The 14201-nt window shown below is 32.6% G+C and overlaps 1 protein-coding gene across 1 annotated transcript; it reads left to right on the plus strand.

The window, feature by feature from the left end:
• Positions 1-11863: 11863 nt before the first annotated feature.
• Positions 11864-13965, plus strand: LOC149546963 (protein NRT1/ PTR FAMILY 5.1-like). The gene is made up of 4 exons (XM_089794690.1): positions 11864-11972; positions 12144-12361; positions 12451-13010; positions 13146-13965. The coding sequence occupies exons 1-4, from the start codon at positions 11864-11866 to the stop codon at positions 13963-13965; spliced, it is 1707 nt and encodes a 568-aa protein (XP_089650816.1).
• Positions 13966-14201: the final 236 nt, after the last annotated feature.

The following is a 14201-nucleotide window of genomic DNA, read 5'->3' on the forward strand; positions in this document are numbered from 1 at the left end:
TTCTCATATTTCAGATTTGAAATCTCTACATATTTTCTATTAAGTTCTTGATTTGTGTATAGAAATTGATTGAGAATATCAAATTGCTTATCTGTGAGTTTTTGCACATAATATATATTCTTTGATCGAGTTTTATGGTCATTTATCTATTGTCTTCATCATCCATAATCTTGTCTTCCTCAACTTTCTTTTTTTATTTAGTCACTTGACACAGTCTTACTGATTTATTTTCATTCTCTCTATTAAGTAATTTTATCTTATCAATTAGTGTATTGTTTCTTTCCAATAGATCTACTATTTTTGCATCACTTTTGCTAGAATTTCTATCAACAAGCAACCCTTCCATGTCTTCTTCTTGGTATTATGTGTAGTTTTTCTGAATTTCTAACTCCTTCCTTCTCTCTAAGGATTTCTTCAATTCCACTCTTGTTGTTTTGTGGTAATGTAGTGCAAGTTGTATATGAATTTTTTGGTCTTTAGTGATCTTTCCAAACTTACAAGCCTCCATCTCCAAGATCTTGACTCTCAAGTGATTAGATTTCTACTAAGAGAACAAATCTCTGATATCAATTCTTTCACTATTAATCCTAATCTCATTAAAAATATGAATCACATAAGCATATACTTTAATGATGTCTTATATCTATTCTACTGATCACAACCATAAACATGGGATTAATTAATCAACACAAAGATTTGGTAAGCTAAAAACCATTTAAAGTGAAGGTAAAACTAGATTGGGGATGACACCTACAAATCTTCACTACTGCAACAATAAAGTTTGCATGTTAGGGCTAAAATTTTAATCACTTCTGTTGATCTACTCTATAAGGGGTCGTCCCTTTAAGAGCCACAATACTTATCCAATCCACCTTCATTGAAGGATTTAAAACTTACAATAAAGTAGGAACTCTACTAAGATATTTACATAGGTTTAGTAGGACCACTTTGTTAAGAGATTTACCCTAATTTACTATGCTCAAAAAAGTATTAGTACCTAATCCTTTAGTTAGCACTCTAATGCTTGATAACTAATCCCTTCTTTTCACCATATGATCTTCTCTTTGATCTAATGTAACTTTGTTATGCACTTTACTACTATTCTCAGTCACTCTACCTTGTTTTACCTCTACACTCTTCTTTAATCATCCAAACTCCACTCCTTGTGCATACACTCTCACCACCAAAAAATAGGATTTGGATTCTCCTTTTATAACTAGCTAAAAAAGATTTTGGATCAATATTTCTCCCTTTTTCTACTTAAACCTTCCATTTTTGTGATTGGTTAAACACCTTACATAGGGATTAATGATCCATGCCAAAATACATAATCATCTCCTTCAATTACACATCGATCATTAAAACATGCATTAAGTTAGCCAAAAATGGTTTGCTTTAGTCTTTGTGCAATTCCAAAAAAAATATCAACACTGGCTTACTCAACACATGAACACTCTAATGCTCAATCTTGACTAATCTTCATATAGTCCCTCAATTTTGAAAAAATTGACACTCACTATATAAATTGCAATGAACTATTTCTATATTTCTCAATGTATACAATATTTTTTCTGACTCAACATACATAGGAGTACTCAGCAACTATAGACTTTCTTAGCAACACTCATACTTGTTTGAAATATGAACAAGTCTAAATAAATTTCTTGACCTTAGTAGGAGGGATCGGTAGTAGTGATGACCAATCAAGTATGCCATGTAAATGACCAAGTGTTTGAAACTAACTAACAACAAGCTATATGGATCAACATAACACATCATTTAAATGATTTGCTATAGGAGAACTAAACTAGTCATTATAAAAATTAAAAAATTGCCACACTAAGCCTTTAAAATATACTACAAACCATTAAGGAACTAAAAGATAAATGAATTTTCCATTAATGCCTCCCAAAAAGGATAGAAGCATGGTCATCACATGGAAATATCTTGATACTTAGGTTATGAAGAAGTGAAGCATTGGAAAACCCTCAAGGTAATAAGATATCCCATAAGATATCTATAGATCCATAGTAAAACAATTGAAATGCATAAAATTCATCAAACATAGATTGCTAAAAGAAATAAATATACTACTAAATTTGATAACAAATTACTAGGGAAATTCTATCCCAATTATGGTGTTACAACCTATCACTGTCACAATTTTAACGACTTGCCATCAAAATTGTGACACCATAATTGTGATGGACTTGCTATGGTAATTTGGTATCAAATTTAGTAGTATATTTATTTCTTTTGGTAGTCAATAATGTCATCCAAACTTGTGACACCATAATTGAGATGGACCTACCATAGTAATTTGGTATGAAATATAGTTGTTAATTAATCCCTTAGCAAATATAGGGCTCCAAATCTTTGCTAGTATGTAAAACTTTAGAGAAAATAGTAGCCTAAAGGTTACCTCACAAATTAGAAAGGAAATAAAAAGCATCATGTCGCAAATTAGATCCATTGATCCAGAAACCAAATTCCAAAACCAAAATCTAACAATTGTAAGAACATAAAGTGAGAGCCCACACTAGTGATGTTTTAAGTCATGTAGTCCAAGCCACAATCATGCAATAAAAGAAAAGAACCCACCAAAATGAAGCAACTAGATCACAATATCATTAGAGTCATCATCTTTATTCTCATCTCATGATCCGTTTACTCTCATACAACTCCTTAACCCAAGAAAATCATACCTTATGTTTTTCTGTTCATCTCTCATGACCTCGAAATAAAATTATTAATTATTATGTTTAGAGTTAGTTATTAAATTATCTATCATTATAATTCATTCAAAATTGTAAGCATAGATAAAATACATAAAGTTCACTAGAAAAAGATAATGCAATATTATCTCTATGGAGAACCTTAATGCTAACCCTAGGTGTAACCTTAATTATTAATGTCATAGTTTTAGAATTATTAAGAAAAAAGATCATTATTAAAATTTAAATAATAATTTAATTAATTAATTCTATAATTAATTATCAAAACCATCATTCATAATAATAAAAGCCACTATAAATAGACCAATAATTTTTTACTCTCAATATGTATGATCAAATATGAAATAAATAAGAGAAAGTGTCAGTGATGGTAAATGTTAATGGAGCCTCTATATGGAACCCTTGTCCAAGTGATGGTGGGTTTTTCATGAGAGAAAATTAATAAAATTCTTAGTGATAAAACAAAATATTAGTGAGAAACAATGAATAAGATAATTGAATTTTATTCTATTTTATTAGGGTTAAAATTTAATATAGTTTTGACAAATAAAATTCTTGCACTTATAAGGAGATAAGTTCCTAATATCCAAATATGTATCACAATGGTAATATTATAGTAATAATTCATTGGACTAGGTTCATTCTCTAATATTTTATGATGAGTTATAATAATATTAAGATTTTGTAGATGATTAAATACTATAAGACTTTTTCATGGAACCTTACTTCATTGGAAAAGTGTTAGAAAACTTAATGGATACCCAAATTGGCTGAAAACTTTAGGTAAACAATAATGTCTTATGGTCCTCCTAAAGACTCACTAAGATATAATTAAAATAATTAATTTGAAGAGAGTGAATCCATATTGTAATATTAATTAAATTTATCAAACCATATCCAACATATTTTGAGGGATTTGATGTGATGGGTTGGACCTAGAAATGATAGGAATGTATTATATCCTTGTTAGAATATAATGATAAGAGATTTTCCATATTAGATTCTCCTAGTAAACTCCCATAATTATTTAGGTTTGGAGTTTAAGTATTGGAAGAAAATGAATGAGGTTTTCCATTTTAGATGGTCCTATTGAACCCCCATAATTATTTAGGTTTGGAATTCAAGAATTAGTAGAAAGCGAATGAGATGGAAAAATTATTGTGAATACTCAAAGAATAGGAAAATACCCATCTTAGGAAAGTGACTAGAGAAAAATCTAAAGATGATATTCTTCTAAAGCCTACCTTTCAAATTTCTTATGTAGAAGTATTTTTTGGAAAGGAATTCCAATATGTAATCCATAGAAACAAATTTAAATACTAGTGTGTCTAACATATTTTTAGTAACTATGATAGAGATAGGGAAGAAATAGAAAATGTTGAAAACCATGTGTAAAAATATATTTTTTGTGGAATTGAAGATGTTTTATAAAATATCAATTAGGTTAAGATGGTCCTATACACTAGAAAATATCATGTTCAACAATGCAATGGTAAAGAGGTAGAAAAGATTCCATTAATTAACTAAATGGAGTCATGTTCCTTTCTATGTACAAAGTTTGATCAATATCAATAGGGACTTTCATCAAACTACTTCATGTCACTCAAAGAATAGTGAAAAGCAAAAAAGGTCATTACAAATTCAAATTGACAAAAAAGAAAGGAGGTTATCTTAGAGGCAGTAGGTGAGGGGGGGTGCGTGGGTTGTCAAACACCCTAGGGGGCCTCTACCCTACCCCTATACATAGATGGGTTGATTGAACACCACTAACACTTTTGTCCATGTATCATCTTAAAATAGCCACACTTTATTTTGTGACCTTTCAGCCCTTACTACTATGGTTTTAGTATCTTTTTGTGTGCTCCACTTCCATTTCATATTTTTTCATCATCTCTCACTTTTTAACATGGTCATCTTGGTGTCACTTTTCTACCCTTTTGACCATATCTCCTAATCAATCATTTTCTTTCAGTTTCACCTGCACCTCCTTAAGAACCTTTATGAGGCCTACATCTCCCTCCCCTTTGGACTAGGTCAACCAAGTTGACCTAGTTTGTAGGGATTTTGGGGTTTGGCCCCAAAAGTCCTTGAGTTTAGCAATTAGTTTATTTACTCCCGAGTTGATTTGAGTTGTTTTTCTACCCAAACACTACTATAAATGGATTCTTTGTGGCTTTATTTTCATATCTCATTCTCAAGTTATCTCATCTTGGAAAGACATTCATAAGAAAGCAATAAATCAAGGTATTCTTCTTTAAGAACACATCTTCAAACATTAAGTCTAAGCATCTCCTTCTTGCATCAAACTTCTTTGTTCAAGGTGGTTGTGAAGTTTCTAAGGAGAATATCCATCATTCTAATCCATTCAAGTTCTTCTATCATTCATCCATGATATATCACATACATTCCTATACATGAGGTTTTGGATTCTATAATTTCCTTATGGTTTCTTTGATTCAAGGTTATTACACTTAAATACTTGATCACATATCAAAGGCAATTGCATCTTCAATGGTAATTCTATTTCTCATATGATATTATTCATATCTACTACATGCAAGAATTTCCTTTATCAATTTATAGTTAATTTCATAACATAGGGTTTGACCAAGGAAAGCCCTCATCTAACTCAATGACAAAACCCCTTAATTTCTAAGTATAGAAGAAGGATATTAGGAATTTTCATGCAATTTTTGAATTAACTTTAGCAACAATTTTGTTATAGTGTTAGAGGACTATGTCAATAGTTTCGTAAGATGTTCTTCCTAGTCCTTTTTACCTTTTTCCAAAAAGATATCTAGGTTTTGTTCCTTTTGTCATTTTAATTAAACATATGTAGTTGAATTTTTAGAAAGAGGTTTAGATCTATGACTTTCAAAGATAAAATACATCTTCCTCTACATTCAAGGTGAGTCATTCATATTTTGTTTCCTTTCATATATATATATATATATATATATATATATATATATATATATATATATATATATATATATATATATATATATATATATATATATATATATATATATATATATATATATATATATATATATATATATATATATATATATATATATATATATATATATATATATATATATATATATATTTAAATTATCAAGCCAATTGTATAACCATATCATCTAGATTTAAATTATTTAGGTAATTGGTTTAATTTCACATACATGTTGTCCTATAAGGGTCAAAGAGTGTATTTCCTCATATTGCATTCTCTTTTGTAATTCAAATTTAGTATTAGCACCCTTTATCCTTTGGGTTCTAACTAATTTAGTTTGGATTATAAGTGGAACCATATTATGGAATTCCCTTCTTTCCCTCATACACATATTTGAAGGGCTTAGTGCCCTGAATAAGTAAAAACTTACAACCCTATTAATCTACCTCCCTTTTCTGCCTAAACAGTACAAAAAAAATTAGTTTGTACCCACCTCCCCCTCCTCCATTAAGATTTTTTTTGAAGAACCAAATTTTATTCATCTTGTTGAGTGGGAGACACTTTTGTGGGCTCACCCAACATTATTTGAACATTAAGTTCTCCACATGATGAAATGTTTATGATTTCCATATATTATGATAATTATATTCTAAATCTCTTAGATGAGTTAGATAACACATTTTAATTTAGTTTTATTGGAGTAGTAATGACTATAGGAAAAAATACCCAATCAGAGTGAATTAACACATATAAGGAAAAATATATATTCATCTAAGGTCACGGTGAATGTTTCTTTTTTCACAGTTAGTTTCTAGTTTTTCAAGACTATAAAAATACCTTGTTATAGAGGCATGGTCAAAAAATTATATGTTGATGTGATTCAAACATTTATTATTATTATAAAAAACATGAAAGTGTATTCACCTTAGCATATTTAAGTCTATACATGTCATGTATTATTTATTATTAATATATCATGTATTTTATTTAAGGCATGTTTATCTTCATAATCAAGAATTTCTATTGAATATTGCAATAATAAAATTTATGCAAATAAAACTTTGAAGGATGCCAAGAAGAAATGGATCAAAGAGGAAGTGGTTTATGAAACTAAACAACAATATGCCCCTTAGGAAATGACAAAAAAATATAATTTTGATGAAAAGGATTATGTTAAGAAAGGCATGATACAAGACTCCAAAGGAGAAAATGTGCTTAAATTATGGCTAAATTGGGGAATGTACAAGAGATGATCGAATTGATGTGTAATTTCCTTAACCCCATGAAAGCTAGGATGCACAAACCTAATTGAAATCTACCCATAAGAGGAGTGATCTTCAAGATAACAATATCATGGGCTAGATTAAAGCCCTTTAAAATAGAATCAATACCTTAGATTAGGTCATTCCAAATACTATCACAGTCATAGAATTTGAAACTTCTATAATGTCTATCTGTAGGATTCAAGATGGTCTTATGAATAGGGAGGCTTTTGGAGTTGTCATTGGGAAGAGATACAACCAGGAAGATAAGGATGAGGAAGGGGAAGACAAGCATGAGGATGATTGGGAAAAAAAGCTTTACTACATCACCAAGGATTGGAGAACTTTTAGTAGTGCTAAATAAATTTTTTTTCTATATTAATATTAACAATAAATATATTTTTTTTGGGTGTGGGATTTATCTTATTTATTATATGTATAAAATTTTATATGACTTTATTCCTACTCTTGGGAAACAATGAATAGTATGTTATAGTTTTACAATTTTTTCCAATAGAAAATACAATATTGTGGTTAGTATAGATATTAGTACTAGAAGTTATCTTATGCATAAGACACTAATAAATATTTTTGATACATTTTTTTGGTGATAGTTGTGAGCGCATGTGGTTGTAATGACATAGTGTTTAGGTTCAAGGCCCTCTCTACCATCTAGATAAAACAAAATTCTTCTATATTGAAGATTACCCATGTATATAACTATTGAATTTTTTAATAAGTGATTCATAAATGTTATCCTATATTATAATCTTCCCATGCTTACTTAAAGAGGTGCTAGAGATTAATCTGTATTATTATTAAAAAATGCAAATGCCTCATATAATTAAATTTCATTTGATTTTTAATTTTTTTTTATAGATTCAGTGGGAGGGATATCCTTTTAGCTTTGGAAGAGGCTAGGATTCATGGAGGGATGTTAAAGCAATTCAACACAACCTTCATTAGTCTTATTCCAAAGTATGCTCAACCAAAATCCTTTGCTAATTTTAGACCCATTTCGTTATGCAAGATGATTTATAAGATATTCACTAAAGCAATTTCTTTGAGGTTGGAAAAGATCATTCCATTCATTATCTTAGAACAACAAGGTGGCTTTGTTCCTAGAAGAGAAAAAATAGAAGGAGCTTTGATCCCATGAAGTTCTTCATTCAATCCAAGCAGAGATATTAACCTCGATGGTATTAAAATTGGACATGGTGAAAGCTTATGATGGAGTTAACTGGGGTTTTCTAAAAAAAATCTTGGTCAAAATGGGCTTCCATGGGAAATGGGTTAAGTGGGTGATGAAATGTATACTAGGAGCAAAATTCTTAGTATTACTTAATGGCTTGCCTTGTGGCATTTTCTCTTCATCACAAGGAGTTAGGTAGGGTGATTTCATTTTGCCATTCATTTTTATCATTCTTGTTGAGGGACTTAGAAGGTTTACTCAACACAAAAGGTCCTTGGGGCAATGGGAAGGCATTTCTATATGTAATTCCTAGTGATGACTCATAATCTATCTAGTGATGATTCTTTATTATTTGGTAAAGGCAATCTTTGAGAGGCTAAGGTTATCAAAGATACCGTTAATGACTATTGTTCTACTTCAAGCCAAAAACAAAATGTATCCAAATCCAAAATTTTCTTTTTGAACATCAAGAGGTCGATGAAGAGGGATATTCAAAATTGTTTGGGTTTTGAGGTGGTTGAAACCCCATGTAAATATGTGGGCATTCCCTCTTTCAAGGTATAGGTAAGGTTGTATATTGGAGTTCTATAATCCAAAATATCAGAGATTGGATTACTGCTTGGAAGGCAAGATGTCTATCCTTGGCTAGGATGATTTTATTGGTTAAGGTTGTCCTCTCCTCTATTCTAAATTATGTTATGTCAGTCCTACTTGCTCTGAAGTGGGTTCTAGAATCAATTAAGAAATGTCTTTAGGACTTTAATTGGAAAGGAAATTTAGATGAAAAAAAGAAAATTTTGTTGGTTTCTTGGGATAGGACGTGGAGTCCTTCATCCTCTGATGGGGTGGGAATTCATAGCTTGTGGTATAGGAATCTAAGTTTGGGAGCTAAGATGACTTGGAAATTCTATGAGAAACCAAGTGCCCTTTGTGTTAGGATTATCATAACTAAATATTTGGACTTAGATAATCTAGAGAGAATATTCACAATGAGAAATCCTCAAGTAGAATCCACAATATGAAATTTCTTGGTAAAGAGTAGGGAGATATTACTTACCTACCTCTCTTAAGTAATTAACTTTGGTGACAAATCCCTTTTTTGGTCAGAATCTTGGAACAGTTATCCCCCTCTTAATTCACTTGGAAAATTCCCTACTACTCAAGTGTCTTTGGAGAGGTTATGGGGTACCAATATTTGTGATTACCTTTGTATCTCAGTCTCAGAGAATGGTCTCAATGCAAGCTAGAATATCATACTAGATTGTGTAATCCTAGTTGAGGAAACATTTGAACTAGTAAAAATCCTTAATTAGAGGTCTATCTTTATTTCCGATGAAGAGGATACACTAATCTAGTCATTTAGCAAAAGTGGTATGTATTCAGTAAAAGATGGTTATTCCTCCTTACTAAATGGTATTTATTCAACAAAGACTAGGGAATTTTCCCTTTGTTGGTATGATCTAGTCCTCCACAAGACTGGTGCTTTACTTTGGTTGGCACTTCATAAGAATATTCTCACTAGAGATAGACTCCAAAGTCTGGGTATTTGAGACAATTTTATGTGTGTCTTTTGTGGGAAAGTTAGGGAAGATGCAGATCACCTCCCTCTCACTTGTGATTTTTCCTATGAATCCCAGAGTAGAGTTATGGATAGACTTGGTTGAATCATCCCGATTCAAAGGACATTCCCTTAATGGTTCATTGGTTGGCCTTTGTTAAATAAGAGCTCCTTTTTTGCAGCAATTTGGAGGGATTTTTTGGGGGATATGGTGGGAATGAAATAAGAGGATTTTTAGGAAAGAGTCTTTGGAGGTGGATAAAGTGTGTAAATTGATGGAACACTCAATTTATGAGTGTGTCAATTCTTATGTCATGAGGACAAAAACCTTATCTTCTACATTCACATTATTTGACTCTTATGTCCTAAATAACTGGAAATAAATTTATATCTCATTTTGGGGAGTTTTAGTGGGTAAAAGATCCAAGAAGGATATTAGAAGCGAAATCAAGTGGCAACCACCATCTAGTTCTTTTGTTAAAATCAACTTTGATGGGGCCTCAAAAGGAAATCAAAGTAGAGAAGGAGTGGGCTATTTTATTAGGAACCATTCTGGTAATATACTAAGGGCTTCTTACTCTAGAATTCTTGTTGCTTCTAATAACATTGCTAAGGCACAAGCCCTTTTGGAGGATATTAAAATGTCTTTGGATATTGGTTTTAGGATGCTTCATATTGAAGGTGATTCTCAACTTGTGACATCTACTCTTTCCTCTTATTCCTTAGTGTTCTAGGACCTCCAGTATGTCATTAAAGAAGTTTGGAGGCTCCTGCCAAGATTTTAGGCATATAAGGTCTCCCACTGCTATATAAAGGCAAATCAAATTGCTAATCACCTTGCAAATTTGGGTGCAAATTTGGAGCAAGGGTCTGTGGTGGTTGAAGGGCCTAATGTGGCTAAATTGTTGAATCTCCCCGATCAGTGCCATCTCTAGTCTTCTTCATCTTCTTGATGATCTAAATGACAGTCTCATTATGACATTGCACTTTATGCTGTGTTGACTATGCTTGGCAGCATTCCTATTATTGTAATGTTTTCTTCTATCTAATAATAGTATGGGTTTGTTGACCTTTTACCCCCAAAAAAATAAAATAAAAAATTATAGAGTGAAATCATTTATTTGTTTGTTAATTTTAGGACAAGTCTTTTAAATTTGTAGTTTGCTATTTTTAGTTGAAATTTGAGTTCATAATGTACATATTAGTGTCCTAAATCATATAATTCCCCATGAAATAACAATTGATGAACCTGATGATATTTTTAAAAATATAACATCCACAATGATTTTAAACCCATCTAAATATGATCTAATAAATAAAAGTAGAATTATGTTCCAACCAATATTGATGTCGAAATGAATATCCTCCACCATCTAAAAACTTAGAATGCACCAGTCCCATATTTTTTTAATGAATTGCAAAAAAAAGTGTATACTCTATTTGTTTTTATTTAATGAATTGCAAAACGACTATACTCTATATCTAAAATTAATCAAAGAAAAGTGTGACGCATAAATTATTGAGGACAAGAAGCGCAGGTACAGTACGGAAACAATAATTTGTTCCGTTTTGCTTAGTTGTGCCTCGCACACACAAGTGTACATATGCAATACAATTAAATCCAATTGAGAACTATTGTCAACTTTCGAGGTAAAACTAGAGCTGGTTCTCGTTGCGGTAGTTAATGTACCTAAACCGTACAAGAGAGAGTAAAGTGGCCTTAAACTTCTATATGAGCTGGAGAGAATAAATATTTAGCCTGAATCATTACTTCCGATGAAACTGAATTGGTTTTTGATTAAATGTGTATTTGAAGGGAAAGCCTATTCTGAGTGAAAAGACGGGGCTCGATGGCTAGTTTTCAAGTTATTGGTGATAAGTCCATAAACCTCTTCAGTCTCCATCCAGCATTGCTTTGTTTTTATTCTTTGGTTTTTCTTCTTTTACAAAGGTGGTAGTTTCTGATTTTTTCTACAGGGTACGGATTTGTTGAAAGTTTGGATCTCGCGGGCACATGGAAAAACATAGTTGTCTATACGAGCACCAAGCTCCATGAAGCCACCTGAATATGAATAGAATATCTGCGTTCTTCAGAATGCTACAATACCCTTGAAGTTCCATATATGCTAAAGGGCAATAAAATATTTAGCTTGAGTCATGGGTGTTGATAAAGGTAAATTGGTTTTAGATGGATCTGTGAATTTGAAGGGAAACCCTGTTGTAAGAGAAAAGACTGGGGGCTGGAGGGCTTGTTCTCTAATCATTGGTAATTAGTGGTTGACTTGCTTTCATTCTTACTGATGATTCTTGAGTTAAATGTGTTAAATAATTAAAATGACTTATTTTTTAAAGATTAATTTCTTTCTTAGCATCTGATGTTTAAGACTGGTCGATTTTCATCTTTAAAAATTATGATAGTTTTGATTTTTATATACAGGGTACGAATTTGTTGAAAGACTGTCATTTGCGGGCATATGGGCAAACTTAGAGGTGTATCTGATCACCAAGCTCCATCAAGACACCGTTTCTTCTGCAAAGATCACCAGTTATTGGAATGGCACTCTCTGGATGACTCCTTTATTAGGGGCATACATTGCCGACGCATACTTGGGCCGCTTCTGGACATTCATAGCGTTTTCTAGTGTATATATTGTGGTAAGTACTAATATCTCTTTGACATACATAATTAGCTACCAAAGGGCTTGCCTGGAAGAGAATACTTATGATTCATTTTTTTGTTGTAGGCAATGGTTATTATGACTCTAGCAGTTACGTTGAAGTCTCTCAGCCCGCTAGAATGCCAACCCAATGAAGTCTGCCAAAAGGCATCTTCTCCCCAAATTGGGATATTTTACTTTGCTTTGTTTCTCGTTGCTTTCGCTTCTGGAGGAGCCAAACCGTGCATCTCCACCATTGGTGCTGATCAGTTTGATGAATTTCATCCCAAGGAAAAGTTGAGGAAAAGCAGCTTTTTCAATTGGTGGGTTTTTGTTGTCTTCTGTGGAAGTGTGTTTGGTCAGACGCTGATTGTGTATATTCAAGATGAGATCAGTTGGAGTGTGGCCAGTGGAGTAATAACCGGAGCCCTAATTATATCCTGCATTCTCTTCCTGATAGGAATCCCACTATACAGACATAAAATTCTGTCGGGTAGTCCTCTGAAGCGAATTGCCAAAGTCATTGTTAGGGTTATTCACAACTGGAATGTTGAGGTTCCTAGTGATGCACCGTCTCTTTATGAAGTGGATTCAAATCAATACCTTAGTCATGGTCGATATCCAATTGGCCATACAAAACACATGAGGTTAGAATTTAACCCTTGTATAACTTTCTAGGCTAGGTATTTGATTTCTATGATGTTTTGGCCAATACTATTTCAGGGTGGAAAATATAATCTTATTTTAGGATTTTATTTGTATGATATGGTTTTGAATGACAGATTTATGGACAAAGCAGCGGTACAAAATACATCAGGCACAAGTCCATGCACTGTGACAGATGTGGAGGAGACAAAACTGGTATTAAGAATCCTTCCAATTTGGCTGACGGTCATTTTCCCGGGCACTTTGTTAAATCAAGCCGTAACACTTTTCATAAGGCAGGGAATGACTCTGGATAGGCATCTGGGTTCTAACTTCCAAATTCCTGCAGCTAGTATTGGAGCTTTTCTTCAACTATTAATGTTAGTCGTTCTTGTAATGTATGATCGCCTCTTGGTCCCAGTGTGTCGAAGATTGACTGGAAACACACGAGGCATAACAATACTACAGAGGATAGGAGTTGGTATGGTTCTCTATACAATTTCCATGGTGGTAGCTGTAATAGCAGAAATCAAAAGGTTAGATGTCGTTAAAAGCCATGGGCTTGAAGATGATCCGAATGCAATTGTGCCTCGTAGCATTTTCATATTGCTTCCACAGTTTAGTGTGATGGGTATGGCAGAAGCCTTTATAGAAGTAGGTAAACTGGAGTTTTTCTATGACCAGGCATCTGAGGGCATGCAAACATTGGGAACTTCGTTGTATGCAGCGTCCCTTGGAGTTGGTAGTTTTCTGAATAGTGCTATTCTAACTGCCGTGCACAGCATTACAGGGAGAGAGGGCCATCAGAGCTGGATATTAGAGAATTTGAATGCCTCGCGCTTGCATTACTATTACTCTATGTTGGCTATTCTCAGTGCCCTCAACTGCTTCATCTTCTTGACCCTATCGCATTTGTACACGTACAAGAGAGAAACAAAGCAAGCGTTTGGTGAGTAGTACACTAAGGGAACAGAAATTGGTCCCGTTAACAGCTCGATCGAGTAGTGTGAGATTCCCAGTGACATTAAGTGAAACAACTTAAAATTTCACAATCCATGGAATATATATTCTCTTGAATATATAATAATAAATAGGTAGAATATGATATTACTATTCATATAGATTGTATACAGTTCTTTATTTCAAAATTGAGTTTATTCGTTTCGATTTGATTCTTGTTGGCATTTTTTGCA

The sequence above is a fragment of the Cupressus sempervirens genome, chromosome 7 (genome assembly GCF_028749045.1).
Source record: "Cupressus sempervirens isolate cs-2001-9-10 chromosome 7, ASM2874904v1, whole genome shotgun sequence".
Lineage (NCBI taxonomy): Eukaryota > Viridiplantae > Streptophyta > Pinopsida > Cupressales > Cupressaceae > Cupressus > Cupressus sempervirens.

Coding starts and splice junctions, on each gene's coding strand:
- LOC149546963 (XM_089794690.1), top strand. CDS start 11,864: ATGGGTGTTGATAAAGGTAAATTGGTTTTAGATGGATCTGTGAATTTG. Junction 12,362..12,450: donor TTTCTAGTGTATATATTGTG/GTAAGTACTAAT, acceptor TTTTTGTTGTAG/GCAATGGTTATTATGACTCT. Junction 13,011..13,145: donor GGCCATACAAAACACATGAG/GTTAGAATTTAA, acceptor TTTGAATGACAG/ATTTATGGACAAAGCAGCGG.